This window comes from Loxodonta africana, chromosome 26 (genome assembly GCF_030014295.1).
Source record: "Loxodonta africana isolate mLoxAfr1 chromosome 26, mLoxAfr1.hap2, whole genome shotgun sequence".
Lineage (NCBI taxonomy): Eukaryota > Metazoa > Chordata > Mammalia > Proboscidea > Elephantidae > Loxodonta > Loxodonta africana.
The window spans coordinates 15,392,076-15,408,279 of record NC_087367.1 but is presented as its reverse complement, the minus strand read 5'-3'; the positions used below and the strand labels follow the sequence as shown (position 1 = coordinate 15,408,279).

At 40.0% G+C, this 16,204-nt stretch overlaps 2 protein-coding genes across 12 annotated transcripts in view; one reads left to right on the top strand and one right to left on the bottom strand.

Annotated features, from left to right (window-relative positions):
• RHOQ (ras homolog family member Q) overlaps positions 1-11,731 on the top strand; it is a 44,142-nt gene extending 32,411 nt beyond the window's left edge. The window contains exons 3-5 of the mRNA XM_003417556.4: positions 6,623-6,787; positions 7,274-7,369; positions 11,442-11,731. Of these exons, the coding sequence (XP_003417604.1) occupies positions 6,623-6,787; positions 7,274-7,369; positions 11,442-11,597 (417 nt within the window). The 3' untranslated portion in view covers positions 11,598-11,731. The remainder of the gene's footprint in view (positions 1-6,622; positions 6,788-7,273; positions 7,370-11,441) is intronic.
• Positions 11,606-16,204, bottom strand: part of PIGF (phosphatidylinositol glycan anchor biosynthesis class F) — a 40,984-nt gene continuing 36,385 nt past the window's right edge. For 5 of the 11 annotated variants that reach the window (XR_010319475.1, XR_010319476.1, XR_010319472.1 and 2 more), the window contains one exon: positions 12,023-12,129. Coding sequence is in view for 4 of the 11 variants with exons in the window: in XM_003417555.4 (XP_003417603.1) it covers positions 12,016-12,129 (114 nt within the window). In the remaining 7 variants the exon portion in view is untranslated. Of the gene's footprint in view, positions 12,130-16,204 lie in introns of all 11 variants that reach the window. The other 6 variants (XM_003417555.4, XM_010597278.3, XM_023557265.2 and 3 more) reach the window with 2 other exon arrangements.

The window sequence follows — 16,204 nt, the reverse complement described above, 5'->3', positions numbered from 1 at the left end:
TTCCTCATTTTAAAATTTATTCTAAAGTTGACCAATCTTAAATTATTTTTTAGAATAAAAATATGCAATAAATAAAAGCTGCAAAGTGAACTTGCTTTTTCACTCAGTTTTGTTTTTTTTTTTTTTTGCTATTTTGAAATTATGCTCTAGATGAAGGTTTACAGAGCAAATTAGTTTCTCATTAGACAATTAGTACACGTATTGTTTTGTGACTTTGGTTGCCAACCCCTCTACATGTCAACACCCTCCCCTTCTTGACCTCGGGTTTTGCATTTCCATCTGTCCAGCTTTTCTGTCCCCTTCTGTTTTCTTGTCCTTGCCCCTGGGCTAGTGTGCCCATTTAATCTCATATACGTGGTTCAGCTATGTGTATTATTGTTTGTTTTATAGGCCTGTCTAATCTTTGGCTGAAGGGTGAACCTGAAAAGTGACTTCAATACTGAGTTGAAAGGGGGCTGGGGGCCACACGCTGAGGGTTTCTCCAGTCTCTGTCAGACCAGTAAGTCTGGACCTTTTTTGTGAGTTTGAATTTTGTTCTACATTTTTCTCAAGCTCTGTCCAGGACCTTAGTCCTCAGTTCTTTCTTGAGAATCAAAATCAGCACTTCTAAATGAAGTGACTGAAAAAGAGTGAATTTCCTCCTAATAAGGCATAATTAAGGCAAATGGGACAGGAATTGTTTCAATGAATCAAAGTAGTCCAAGGAAAATCATGACAATGTTGTCATTATTTAGCTTATTTAGGAAGAACAAGAAGTAAAACTGATTCACACATCAGAGGAGCTTGTTTCTCAGCACTGTGACAGCCTAGGCCGTCTTTAAAACAAGGGGACATCACAGGGAGTAGGAGCTGTTTTGGGGGTGGTGGGCAATGCATTTTTGAGATAACCCGAAATCCATCCATCTTCCACCTGAGTCTGTGCCTTAGACATTTTTTGGGTATTTCCCACCTGTCATAATTCTTCCTCCCTGGGGCCCCCCTTAGACCTGTTCCCACATCAGCACTGCAGTTTCTTCTTCTCTTCTAGGTTGTGACTTTGAGGTCTTGAAAGCACTTTGTGAGGCGCATGGGCTCCCTTGAGCTTGTTGCCTCATTTTTACAGATGTTTACAGATAAACAGACATTTTTCCTTATACAGACATCTTACAAGAGAGCTTTGTAAACTTCTATAAAACGTGTTATTAATTCGATATTATATGAACCTTTTCCTTCCTTCGTTTCTCTGAGGGTTGCACTTAGCACCTTGACACAAAGATTGTTGTTGTTAGTTGCTGTCAAGTTGGCCCCGATTCATGGCAATGTTACGTGTAGCAGAAGGAGACATAAGAGGTGGCACATAGAAAGTGCTTAGAAATACTTCTTGGATTAAGTATTTATGCATTCACCTATTCTAGCTTATAATCTTCTTTCTCCCATTCTTGCATGTTACAGTGGCTCTGTTGTAATAGGCAAGCATATCAGTTTTTATATGTTTATGTCTTGAATTTCTCCCCAACTAAACTTTAAATTCCAGAGGGGAAAATTATTTCTTTTATTCGTGTGTATGCATCCTTAGAAGCCACCACCTGCCTGTCAGTTTGTCTTACTGCGGTAGCTTGTGTGTTGCTGTGATGCTGGAAGCTATGCCACTGATATTTCAAATACCAGCAGGGTCACCCATGGCGGACAGGTTTCAGTAGAGCTTCCAGACTAAGACAGAGTAGAAAGAAAGAACTGGTGACCTACTTCCAAAAACTAGTCAGTGAAGACCCTGTGGATCACAACAACACTGACCCCAATAGTGCTGGAAGATGAGCCCTCTAGGTTGGACAAAGTCACTCTACAACAGACTCAAACATACCAACAATCGTGAAGATGGTCAGGACCGGGCAGCGTGTTTCGTTCTGTTGTACATAGGGTCGCCACGAGTTGGCACTGACTCAATGGCAGATAACAACAAGGGTCCTTAGAACGCCTTCCACGTAAATGAACCAGTTGCCGCCGAGTCATTGCCAACTCGTGGCGACCCAATGTTTGTCAGAGTAGAACTGCACACCAGGGGATTCTCAATGGGTAGTTTTTCAGAAGTAGATTACCAGGCCTTTCTCCCAGGAGCCTCTGGGTGGATTCAAACCACCAGTCTTTCGGTTAGCAGCCAAGTGCTTTAACTGTTTTCAGCACCCAAGGACTCCTCCCATAGAGTACGCTCCCAGTAAACCTGTGTAGATTGAGTGCGATGACCAGTGTGTGAGCAGATACCAGCCAACAAAGCACTGCAGGAGCCTGACTGGCCCGTGTGGGTGGCTTTGTTTAAAATACATGGTTTTAGGATATGTATTTAATTAGACACATTTATCCTAAAACCATGTATTTTAAACAAAAATCAGTAACGTAGGAGGAAGCACCCAGGTCCACGTGGAAGGGAAATTAGAGAAGTAGAGACGCTGTTGGTCACTGCTGGGTGGGCGATACTCAAAAAGGCCGTGCCCGGCTGATGGCCATTTGCTACTTTTTCCTGTTGCAACTGAAGGTCTTGGGCTTCCTCTCAGAGCAATTTTTTCAAACTCATACTGTCCGCTGGTTCTTGTCAGGTGGTGAGTGAGTGAGATTTTTCAAGGGTTAAGGTTGTCATCATCACACAGATCACGGACTCGACTACAATAGAGAGCCTCAGTCACGAAGCTACCAGAACACCCATTGCCATTGAGTCAATTCCAACTCATAGCAACCCTATAGGGCAGGGCAGAACTGCCCCATAGGGTTTCCAAGGCTGTAAATCTTTACGGAGGCAGACTGCCACATCTTTCTCCCGTTAGAGTGGCTGGTGGGTTCGAACTGCCTACCATTCAGTTAGCAGCTGAGTGCTTAACCACTGCGCCACGAGGGCTCCTTACTAGGTTACTAGAACACATTAAAAAAAAAAAAACCTGATACCTCTTAGGCAGTTACCGAGAAGTTAAAGATTTTTACTAAGCAGTCCTCCTGTTGACTGAACTTAATATCTTTTATGATGTTGCTATAAGACAATTATCTTTAACACATTTTCTCTACTTCCAAGAACGTCCCAATTACCATCAAATGTTTAACTACCTACCTTTTTTTTTTTTTAGTACAACTAAAATATAATTCATTTGTTAATTAAGAGAACTCTAAGAGATTTGGCTCTGAGAAGTTCTGACTTTTAGAAGTGGCTATTTAAAAGTAAAGGCAGTGGTCCCGTATTTAACTTTCTTTGTGTGACCAAATTTCCAATATATAGATTGAGATGAAAGATTCTGCATGCTTTAACTTATTTATTCCCAAATTCAAAATTTCACACTGAGTTCACTCAAAATAGTGCACAGTGAGTACAGTTGTATACGATGTAGGGTACAATATGCAGCAAAACAAAACAAAACAGAAAAATAAACCTGTTGCCATCGAGTTGATTCCAACTCATAGGGACCGTATAGGACAGAATAGAACTGCCCCACAGGGTTTCCAAGGAGCAGCTGGTGGATTCAAACTTTCGACCTTTTGGTTAGCATCGGAGCTCTTAACCACTGCACAGTATGCACCGGGGGTGATTTTTTTTTTTTTTTAATCTGGTATTATTAGATTTGTAATTACTCAGGCTGGATGGAAGAAGAAAGATCTGATTCTTATAATAACAGCCAATTATTTAGCTGGACATTACAGCCAGAAGTTCGTTTTAGGTAGTTTAAACTGCAGAAGTAACATTTCTTTCCAAAGAGTTCTAAACATTCTTGGTTTTATTGTTGTTTATAACCACAATTCTTCATATTTTCATTAGCCCAATAAAATGTGTAACTTAACTAATATCTAGAAATGATTGGTCCAGTTTTCTTTCCTTTGTGCCCATGTATCTCTCCTTGAAGAAAGTCAGTGTTCACCGTGGTTATAAAAGGAGTCTGTACAATGGTCTTACGTTCTGTAGAATATTTGGATTAATATTAGTAAGTATTTCTAGAGACCTTTGCGTTCAATTACTTTTTATTTCTTATATAATAGCCCCTGGAGAAAAAGCCCCCAATTCCATTTTCCTTCTGAGATAAACTTGCTTGAAAAGTTGAAACTTCATTAAAATATCTAATTTGGCTTTCTTAAAAAAAAAAAAAAAAATCAATCTCTTCTGTTATATTTTAAATAGTCTTAAGGCCCTTGAGTTCCAAAATGACTAATTAGTACAGTAGTAATCTATCGTTCCCTTTTATTAATCTGAAAATTGTCCTGTCCTCCAGAGACCTCAGCTCGATTTGTGCGCTTGGACGCCAACGTAGAAAATTTGATTTCTCACTGAAATGGTGTCTCCTCTGTGGCTGGAGAGTGCTGCAGATTGAGGACTGGCATGGGACCGAAGGGCTGTGCGTGGGTTTGCAGGGGAATTGGAGGAGAATCGTCTTCCCTGGAGACCAAGAATTTATGTTAAAACATTGGAAGAGTTGTTTTCTGTGCCAGGCACTATGCTGAGTGCGGTAGTTGCATTACTTCCTTTATTCTCCCTAACCCACTGTCACAATATCCCCGTTTCTAATTCTGTGAAAATTGGAAATCTAAATATGGACTAGGAGTGATTTTGAATGAGAACGCCCATTCCCTGACCATGGCACATACCAGTTTGCCTGGAAGCAGAGTTGCTGGGGAGAGAGCGAAGGTTAAAACACTGTCCTTTCTTTCCTATGGACTTGCAGTTTGAAATAGACCAGAGAGTACAAAAAGCCTATTGAATGCACCCAGTCGTTAACACTCAACCGGATGTTAAAAACGCTTTATAATTTAGATAGCAGTCCTCTTAATAGTAACCGGCTGTGTTTAACATGTTTGACACCCACCTATTTGATGTCTTTATTAATAATTTTTAACATCAGAACATGGCTTTATTCAAAACCAGTTAGAGGCTTCCACTTCATTTTTTTTTTTTTTTTTGTAAAAAATATAGATTCCACTCCTGTCCTGTAATAGGCCTGACCAAAAAAACCTGTTGGCGTCGAGTTGGTTGTGACTCATAGCGACCCTAAAGGACAGGGTAGGACTGTCCCACAGAGTTTCCAAGGAGCACCTGGTGGTCAGCAGCACCTGTGAAATCATTCCGTGGGCATGGCTCCAGGTTATCCGGTGTGCTTCTCAGAAGCATCACAGAAGAACCGAAGGGTTAGCCTCCCAGCTCAGGAGTGGAGACACTGAGATGCTTGAGTTGAGAGCTCTAATAAGAAGGACGTCAGGAGAAGGCCTGAAAGGGAAATTGTTCCAGAAGGGGAAATACTACAGCTGAAACTCTGAGTAAAAGATGTTTGTGATATTCCTTCAGTTCCATGTTCACACAGTTCTCGTAGGGAAACGGGTCATTTAAAAGAGAAGATGACTGAGGCCAAAAATAAAGTCTTCTTGAAACCAGCTGAGAATGTAAGCATTACAAAAACGCAGTCCTGACCATTCACTCACTAGAATATAAATAAGCAGAATTTTGTGTCATATAAAATAGACTCTGCACAACAAGGATGTTCACTGCCTTTTGGGGTAGATACTAAAACAACCATCAATGGTGTAGCCATTCTGTGAGTACAAAGCAGTAGTTTAAAATAACATGGAAGTCTAACACGTTCTGATGTGGAAAGATCTTACTTGGAAAGGAAGCTGTAGAACAAAATGTATTGTGTGGTCTCGTTCACATATACGTGGAGGAATATGTATACTTGTAGGTGTCTGCATGCATAGAAAAAGAACTGGAAAGAAACACATGAAAGCATCTACATTTGAGGAAGGGAGTGGAAATTGGAGAGGAAGGGGATTTTTGTGGTTTTATTCTATATGTTTCTGTCTTTAAATTTATACACACACAATTCAGAAAACTGTATATACAGACAAAGCATAGATTTAAGGTCTCAGCATAGCTATATGGGACCCTGTTGGTGCAGTGTTTAAGCATTTGGCTGTTAACCAAAAGGTCAGCAGTTCGAATCCACCAGCCACTCCTTGGAGACCCTATGGGACAATTCTACTCTCTCCTATTGGGTTGCTATAAGTTGGCATTGACTTGCATATGGCAATGGGTTTGTTTTTTGGTTTATAGCTGTAGGGTGGTTAACAGCATAGACTCTGGAGTAAAAACTGCCAGGGTTTGAACCCCAGCTCCCCGCCTACTGTCTGTGCATTCTTTGACAAGTTATTTAACTTTGGGGCCTCAGTTTAATCTTTGGAAAATAGGGGTAATGGAACTTAGGTCGTATAGTTGTTAGAACTAATTAAGTAATATATGGAAGAGCACAGAGACCAGCATCCAATACCAAGTAAATATCCAGTATATATTAGTTGTTATAAATTATTAGTTATTATAAATTATAGTAAGCATCTGGCTATAATCAATACTCTGTGTGAACTTCTTGGTTAAAAATATTTCCAGTGACAGCTTTAGCAATCCATGCGTTTTCTCAAAGTTTCGTTGTAGTTGTTAACGATATTTTCACATTTTTACCCCACTGGTATTCAGAATTTCAAAAGCAACGATAACGAAAACAATTATCTTGTTTTATATAGTGTGCTATACATTCAGCCTCTTTGACCATGTAGTCCTATGCGTACGCCATTATTCCTTACATTATAGAAATGTAAGCTGTAAATAACGAGGTGTTTCTTTCTTCCATAGGAAGACTATGATCGCCTGAGGCCTTTGTCTTACCCTATGACTGACGTCTTCCTTATATGCTTCTCTGTGGTAAATCCAGCCTCATTTCAAAACGTGAAAGAGGAGTGGGTACCAGAACTGAAGGAATATGCACCAAATGTACCCTTTTTATTAATAGGAACTCAGGTATGTCTGCTTTGCTTTCACTCATTTAAGGATAATCTCTGTGGCCTATTTTAGGGGAAAGGGGATGCAATCAGACAAATGACACTAAAATTTAGCAAATAATACAAATATTTAAACTCAGTTGACTACTAGCCGAAAGGTTGGAGGTTTGAACCCACCCAGAGGCCCATAGGAAGACAGACCTGGTGATCTGCTTCTAAAAGGCCACAGCCTCTAAAACCCTATGGAGCAGTTCTACGCTGCACGCACGGGGTTGGCATGAGTTGGAATTGACTGGACAACAACTTACAACAACAACAACATAGTAGTTTTGGAAAAAGTAGTGCCAAAAGAAAGCAACTAGATGAGTTGATTTAAAAAATTAAGCTTTTTTGTTTAATCTTTTTTTTTTTTTTGGATATGTGGGGGATTAAATGGGACTGTGTGCTTTGATTTATCTTTAAAGGTTTATAATATTATGGGACGTTATTGCCCTTTCTTAATTAGATTGATCTCCGAGATGACCCCAAAACTTTAGCAAGACTGAACGACATGAAAGAAAAACCTATATGTGTGGAACAAGGACAGAAACTAGCAAAAGAGGTAAATGGAAAAAAAAAAAAAATGGAACATCTACAGAATTTAGAAATAAACGTAAAAGCGTTAAGATGGTGATAGAAGCTTAACATTTGTTGTGCACTTAGCCAGGCCCTGTGCTGTGTGTTTTACACACGTTGCCTCATTTAATCCTTGCACTGACTGTGAGATCTATTTCCCCCATTTTCCAGAAGGGGAAAGGAAGTAACTTGCCCAAGGTCCCACAGGTAGTAAATGGCAGAGCTGGATTTCAGGGCAAGGCCTACGCACTCTTGGGCCCAGACTGTTACATACTTGTGCTAGACGACTGTCTTTGCTTCCTAGTACTGCTGTGATACCAGTACCACACGTGGATGGCCTTAAAGAGCAGACATTGCTTTTTTTCACAGTTCTGGAAGCTCAAAGTCCAAATCAGGGTTGGTAGCCCCGGGTGTTCCTTGATTCTTTGGCGATCCTCGCATGACATAAATCTTCCTGTGTGTTTGCATGTGTCTATATCTAATCTGCTTTTTTTTTTTTAATTTTAATAACTCAGAAGTGATTAGGTTTAATACCTACCCTATGATCTAAATGATATAACAAAGAGAACCCTATCTTTAAACAGAATTATATCCATAAGTATAGCTCATTTTGGGTGCACACAATTCAGTCCACAACAACTGCCAGTATTTTCCTAAAAAGTTACATAGAGAAAGAGGCATCAGAGAACAGTGCGGATACTTTAAGCCTTTCTTAGTCACATAAACATTTGCCCTATGCCAAATCAAGCCCTGTCTTCAGTTAAGGCTCACGGAGTGAAGACGTGGAACGACAGAGCATGCCAGTTTAAATCCGTGGTTGAAAACAAAGAATTATGGCTAGGTTTGAAAAGAAATGTGTTAAATTTTCTCCCAGTCCTTTTATGAAAGGAGGATAGAAAATACGAGCAATCTGAAAAACAGCATTCTACATAGCAGTGTTGTGTATAACCCATCGACTCGTTGGCACTGGGGGGTAGTGTTGTGTATAGTGCTTTTTAATTTGTATTCTCCCTTGCCCCAAAGCTAGCTTGACCTGTTTGCCTTTTTTCTCCATTTGGCGCTAACATTATTGGATTCTATTTTTTAAATGCTGTGACTTTAATAGGAGTTCTGTGGAAACAGAATCTAATGAGGTCTTTTTCAACATACTGTCAGGAGGCAGAAGAAAAAGCTTTGGAGGACAGTTTTTTCTAAAGCCAAAGATAAATGGCTTTACTAACAAACCACTTGGAAACCCTGGTGGCGTAGTGGTTAAGTGCTACAGCCGCTGACTGAAGGGCTGGCAGTTTGAATCCGCCAGGCGCTCCTTGGAAACTCTATGGGGCAGTTCTACTCTGTCCTTTAGGGTCGTTATGAGTTGGAATTGACTCAACAGCACTGGGTTTGGTTTGGTTTTGAACAAACCACTTGAGGAATTCCATATGTTCCAATCTGTAATCTTGGGGAGAGGGTTTCTAAATATGTCATAAAGGTAAAAGTCATACATGAAAATATTGGTGATTTAACTACAGAAAAGTTTAATACCCCTCAGATGCTTCGAATAAAATCAAAAGTCAAATAACAAATTTGTCATCTTTGGCAGAAACTATCCTTAGCATACAGGAACCTCTTGCATATGAGTTAATCAGAAAAAGACATACCCCAATAGAAAAATGGGCTAAAAGCACCAATGGAAAATTCACCCCCGAAAAAAAGATTCAGATTGCCATAGAAGATAGAAAATATGCCTAAAATCATTAGTAGCCACCTGTAAGTTCAGCTTTTTCACCTATAAAATTGGTAAACAATGAGAAATTAATTATAATATGTACTGTTAGCCAGGGTGTCAGGGATTGGACACACTACTGGACTGTGAGTGGTTGAGTAAAAGCAATCTTGATGGGCATTTTGGCAATATGCAAAATCCTTGCAATCATACACCCTTTTTGGTCAAGCCATTCCACATGTAGGTATTTATTTTCTAAGACGATAACTTGAGATGACTTAAAGAGATGGCTGCAAGGCTGCTGCGCTGTTTATAATGGCGAAAAAACCCCGCACCCGTTAAAAATGTATACTAACATATGTTTTGGGGTGTTCGTATTTATTATGTAGTTTAAAAACAGAAGTTGATGATAAGGCAGTGTGAGCTCATTTCTAGACCCGTCAGCAACATTTGGCGTAGCTGGTTCCTTCTTGAAACACTTTGTTCACTTCACTTCCCTGCACACCCTTTCTGGTTTTCCTCCCCTTTCATTGCCTCTCCCCACCTCCTGTCTCCCTAAATGTCTCTGAATGTTGGAGGGCTCCAGGGATCAGTACTCAGCGACTTGGACGTCTTTTCTTCTATATTCACACTCCCTGCCTAGACCTAGGTGAGCTCCATCAGTCTTGTGTCTTGTACAGTCTACCACTGAAGATTCTTAAATTTCTATCTTCCAGCCCAGGCCTCTGCCCTAAACTCTAGGCTTGATTATTCAACTGTTCATTCAACAAGTTCATCTGGGTGGCCAAGTATCTCAAAATTAACATGTCCAAAACAGAATTCTAAATTCTGTCCTCCAAGCCTATACTTTTTTAACCCATTGCCATTGAGTCGATTCTGACTCATAGCAACCCTGTAGGACAGAGTAGAACTGCCCCATAGAGTTCCCAAGGAGCAGCTGGTAGGTTGGAACTGCTGACCTTTTAGGCTCCAACGCAGGTCAAAAACCTTGAAATCATACTTCGCCTCCTTCTTTGTTTCATACCATACTTTCAGTCCTTTAGAAAAATATATTGCTCGACCTTCAGAACATATCTAGAATCCAAATACTTCTCACCACGGCCTTTTCTGTCACTCTGCTCCAGGCCCCTCCATCTCTGGCCCAGTTACTAAATCAGCTTCTAACTCATTTCTGCTTGCGTGAGCCCCATCAGTGGCTTCCAGGTCACTTGGAGGAAGAGCCAAGTACTCACCGTGGCCAATAGGCCCTCCGTGATCTGGCCCCTGACACCTAGTCTCGCCTCACTCAGTGTACTTCGGCTGTACTCGCCCCCTTGCTACTCCCCCAAACTCTTGTACCCCAGGGTCTTTGTACTTTTGCTGCTACCTCTGCCTGCAATGTTCCTGCCTATGTAGACATTATTCATTTCAGGTCTCTGCTTTTCAGCGAGCTCCTGCCTGATCTCGGCCCTACTCTGTAACTATCCCCCTAGCTGAATTTCCCTCCAGACTACATATTACTTTCTGGTACTCTACTCACTTACCTACCTGCCTATCTGTACTTATTAGTTCATGGTTGGTCTTCTCCTTCTCAAGTGTAAGCTTCTTGAAGGTAGGTGGAGACTTAGTTTTGCTCCCTGTATTCTCACATCTGGCAAAGATCAGTGGTCAGTAAATTAACTAATGAATGACAAGGTCCATTCTCAGAGTACAAGCCAAAGTCCTTGCAATGACCTTGAGGCTCCCCCACGGACCTCCTCTTGCCATTCCCCCGCACTCAGTCTCTCCTGCCACTCTGGCTTCTTGACTGTTCCTTGAATGTCCCGTGCATGCTCCTGCATCAGGGTCTATGCACCAGTGATTCTCTCTGCCTGGAAACTCTTTGTCTAAGCATCCCTCATTGCTCAAACTTCATCTCCTTTAGAAGCCTTCCTCGACAAGCACTACCATCATCCTCACCACTCCCTTCTCTCACTCGTCTCTTCTTCTCTGTAGCATTTACTACCATGTTACATATTCCCTTGTTTGCCTGTCTCTCCCCCAGTAGAATGGAAGCTCCACACAGCAGGGTCTTTGCTCCTTTGTTCACTGACATATCCTTGGTACCTAAAACAGTGCTTGGCATGTGATGGGTACCCAATAAATATTTGACAGGTAATTTTTCATAGAAATAATCTGGAAGGGTATAAAATACTATTTTAACAGCTATCACTGGACATTATGAATTTGGATGATGACTTTATTCTTTTTTGCATAATTTGTATACTTGCACACAAATTTATACTGTTTGTATAATTTTCCTACAATGGTATGTTTGTATCGTATCAATTGTGTCAAGAGTTTTATATATTTGTGATTTTCTTCTTCTCCCCAGATAGGAGCATGCTGCTATGTAGAATGTTCAGCTTTAACCCAGAAGGGATTGAAGACTGTTTTTGACGAGGCAATCATAGCCATCTTAACTCCAAAGAAACACACAGTAAAAAAAAGAATTGGATCAAGATGTATAAACTGTTGTTTGATTACGTGAGAAATGTCTTTGGTGGCCAAGGAAACTGTCCATTTCTCTCAGAAAGAATATGAAATGCTACAGCTTTACGCAGACCTCTTATAATGAAGCAGTTTAAAACTCGGAAAAAAAAAAAAAAAAATCTGCCCTCAGAATTCTGTAGAGTTCATTAAGAATGTTTCTTAAAGGTCCAAGAAGCAGCAAACAGCATCTGAAGCCACAATCTGTTATAAATACTTTATTTCAATAGAAGGTACGATCTCTCAGGGGTTTCATAGTTTAAAAAGCTACAATCACATCATGTTGTATCTACATTAAAAAAACAAACAAACAAGAAAAAAAACAGCGCTGTAAATGGGACTGCTTGGCTTTGACCTATACATTTCTGCACAGTCTTTATGGAATCTGCACAAAGAAATATCTTCTCCTTTTGCTCCAATTAATTGTTCTTGTATGTAAGTTGCTTTCTATTCCAGTATATCCAGAGTGGTGAGACAGCAAGGCCAGCCACATAGCCAAAGGTCGCTCCGAGCGTGCAGGAGATGGGCCATACCTGAGGAGAGAATGTATGAGATCAAAAAAGAACAAGACGTTTTATTATTACTTGAGCACAAGTTAAGTGTAACCTAAATATTCCTATATTAAAACATAATATGCTTTCTTAAAGAATGCCAAGAGTGTGCTAAAGGTCATAACCGCATTTACCATGAACTCTAAAACTGTACACATTTTAGTAAACGTGCATTAGACTGTAACAAGGCTTCTGGCAATTTGTAGATGTAGTTTGATGCGCCCCAAACTGCATGAGATACATGCTAAAATTACAAATTAAAATTTCGGGTCAGACTTTGCCATAACTCTGGACTCAATTTAGCTCTCTGGACTAGCTGGTCATTTTTTTAAATTCCCACATTGGCTGTGTACATCAGATGATACATGAAGTGTGCATACTAACCAAACCACAAGACACTGTCTTTAAATTGTGTTAAAGAGAAAAGACCTAGCACTCCAGCATGTTACATGGAATTTATAGCAGGACAGCTGCTTCCGTAATAAAGCTAGTGTCACCTTTCAGATATAAATATTAGAAGTATAACAAGTTACACAGCTGTTCTAGAGTAGAAGTTAAGTGAAATGCTGACTTCCAAAAAGCCCCTTTCTGCAGCCATATAACAATTTACACTCTTGCAGCAAGCCAGAAGTAAATTATGTGGATTTATTTCTTCCACAAGCAGTGCATGTCGATCCCTAGGTGAAAGGCTCTGCTTTAAAAAACCTCAGAAACAAAGTTTGTGAAGCTTATCTGGTATACTGGAGCCGGGTTTAATCTTTCTCTGGGGTACAGGCCATAGAACTGTATCGAAAGTAGGTGAGCCTCAGAAATTACTAGGTCTCTTACCTAATGAAGCATTCTTGGGTCTCCTGTAGATCTACCTTATTCCAGATACCATGCATCAGACAAGAGTGTTACACAAAGTGTGAGCAAATGAATGCGGTTTTATCGAGAAGCATAATCAACCCGTGCTTTTTTCCCCCAGTTTTTCCTATGTTTAAACTTGCTGTTGCCTCAATGGTGATTTTTTTGTGTCTGTGGTGGGCTTCTGTTCATTTCCATGGCTTGAGCTTACAGCGGTTATCTATTGCACAGATTGGGTAATGGAACACTAAACTTTTATACTTGAAAATGACAGCCTTAAGTGCTCATAGCAGCCACAAATCTAGGATGTATTGTCTTGCTGTATGTCAGCTTTGTAGATTTTTTAAAAAATATAAGCATCATCTTCCTCATTGAAGAATGGAGAATCTACTGGATAACAGGCCAGAAGCCTTCTCGCTGAACAGGACATTGGATGTCTTCTTTCTCCCAAGAAGTGGTGGTCCATATTAAATCTCATGGCCTTATGTATGCTCAAATGGAATCTTGTGTAACTTTCCCATTTCTGTTTTTAGAGCGAATTGAAAGGAACTGTATCCATCAATTAGTATATTAGCTACGTTGTCCAGTACATGGTCTAAAGAAAGTAAGACAGTAAAGTATTACACATTTCCAACTTGCCTTTGGGGATTTGATGGAGATTTTTTTTTGGTCCTTCAAATTCACATTTCTGAAACCCTTCACACTTGGTTTACTAGCCAATGAAAGTTAAAACCTAGATTTGCCCTGCCCTAAGAGAAGTAGCCTGGGAATCTGCAGACAAGCTCTGGTGCCCCCCGTTTTTTGACTGGGCCTCCATTTTCTCATCTGTGAGATCTGGGAGGTAGAGTGCACCATCTCCAACGTCCCTCCCCTTTGTCAGCTCTAACCATTCCCCTCTTCCTTGTCAGCAATAATCATTGTTGGACGTTTACTTTTTCAGCTTCACGTTCTTCAGAAGGTAAAAACTACGTGTACAGATCACTAGTGCTCTAAGCAAAGATGACTGTGCCGGCTGAGCCCGAGGTGCCTTAGGTGCTCTGTGGACCTTGATGGGGTTTGGAGTTTCCCATTGCTTACTAAGAGCTCTTCCATTGCTTTGTTCCTTCTTCAGTATTTGTTTTTGCAATTTTCTTTCCTGCCACTTTAATTAAAAAAAACAAAAAAAAACCAAAAACCAAAGACTTCTTTTCTGTTCATAAGCAGGTTATAGAAAAATTGCCTTATTTTCAGAAGCACTTCTGAAGGCTTAGGTTTCAATAGAAATTCAGACTCATCACTGAAATGACTAGTTCAAACTAGTGAAAAACCTGAGAAAGAAAATACTTCAAGATACTTGACTGGCATGAGTTTTGCTAGTGAATGCAAACACATTGCTTCATGTAAGGTCATGTACGAGTGAACTTAAAAGAAATTTATAGTCGGTCATTTTTTGCATATAGAGAATGAGTTCTAAAGGTCTTAAAAATAATTTTAGGGTCTTCCTGAAGTCTTACTTAATACTTCGCTAACTTATACCCTTATTCTATCTCGAAATGTACATTTTAGGTTAGCCCGTGTTGAGTTGTCAAATTTCCATTAAGTGGAGCCTGAATTAATGGTTGTTATGAAGTATCTTAGTTATTTTAGACACTGCTTCCGTTTAATTTTTAATTATTAATTTTAAATACCAAATTAAATACTGGTTCGTTGGTTGTTGCTTTTACGTGATTGTTACTTTCACAGTGTCCCATCGTAACACGTGGGGTTACAAATAAAATAATATGCATAGTTTACTGTTTATGTAAAGTACTGCGCTTCTTACCTCAGTGGTTTTCATTGAACACCCGTATGCAAATATTTGGGAAAAAAACGTTTCTTCCCGTTTCTCCTGCTGTAAGCACCTGCCCTCCCTTAAAGACAGCACTGTCAGTGTGGAGGGAGACTAATTATCCCTCACGCACCCCAGCCAAATTCCAACTTGGGTTACTAAATTCTATTTTAATCACGTTGTAAATTCAGTTTGGCTCCTTCTCACTTTTCCCCAAACACACACATATCACATTCATGCACATTTTTTAAACAGCTGCCGTACTTCACCTCCAGTGAAACGCCAAAATTAAACGCTGATCAAAACATTTTGTCTAATGACAGGTTAAGACTTAGAGCACTTGCTTTTCAGTGTTATGTAAACCTCGAGAAATCCACACCACCAGCAAATAAAAACATTGGACTGACTTCTGAGACCCTTTGCTAGTGACGGACCAGGCTTTGTACTTAGAAGAGTATCTGCTTGATTTTCCTGAAATAAAACCAAACCAAAAACCAAACCCACTGCCATTGAGTCGATTCTGACTCACAGCAACCCTATAGGACAGGGTAGAACTGCCCCATAGAGTTTCCAAGGAGCGCCTGGTGGATTCGAACTGCCAACCTTTTGGTTAGTAGCCATAGCACTTAACCACTATGCCACCAGGGTTTCCTTCCTGAAATAAGCGTTTCTTTATATGTGGACAATGTTACTGATTTTTGTAGACAAGGCAGGGAATGGCAAAAGGAGCAGTTGACGGGAGTTGCAGGAAGTTGCCCAGTAATAATCGTCCCTTGGAGTCCCTGAGTGGCGCAAACGATTAAGTGCTTCACTACTAAGCCAAAGCTTGGCAGCTCAAACCTACCCAGAGCATCTCAAAGACAGGCCTGGCCATCTGCTTCCAAAAAGTCAGTTCTGAAAATCCCATGGCACACAGTTCTGCTCTGCACACACAGGGTCGCCGTGTGTCAAAATCGACTTGACAGCAACTAAAAACAAGCAACTTCCTACTAAATTGCTTCAACAATTTACAACTACACTATGGCAACAGAATTCATATTGATTTGTCAAATAATCCGAGCTTAATCATGTATTTCTATAATTATGTTTTAAAGTTTTTTATTTAAAACTATTTTGTCTCCCATATAGAGATGTTTCTATGTAACGCATTCGTCATGCCACAAACAGGATTAAAAAAAATATGGTATCTGTTGAACAGACAATTCAGCTGCATCGTATAAACATTTCTCCAAATGAGGGTAATCTGAGATGGCTACATGTAATTATCTTGTTTTGTTTAGGGAAAATAGAAAACTTTAGAACAAAGACATTCACAAAAAAGGAGTCACAAGTATTTGCCACCAAAATGACAGTCTTCTTCCTTTTTATCCAGTTTTCCATAAACTTAAGTGTTTATTTAAATTA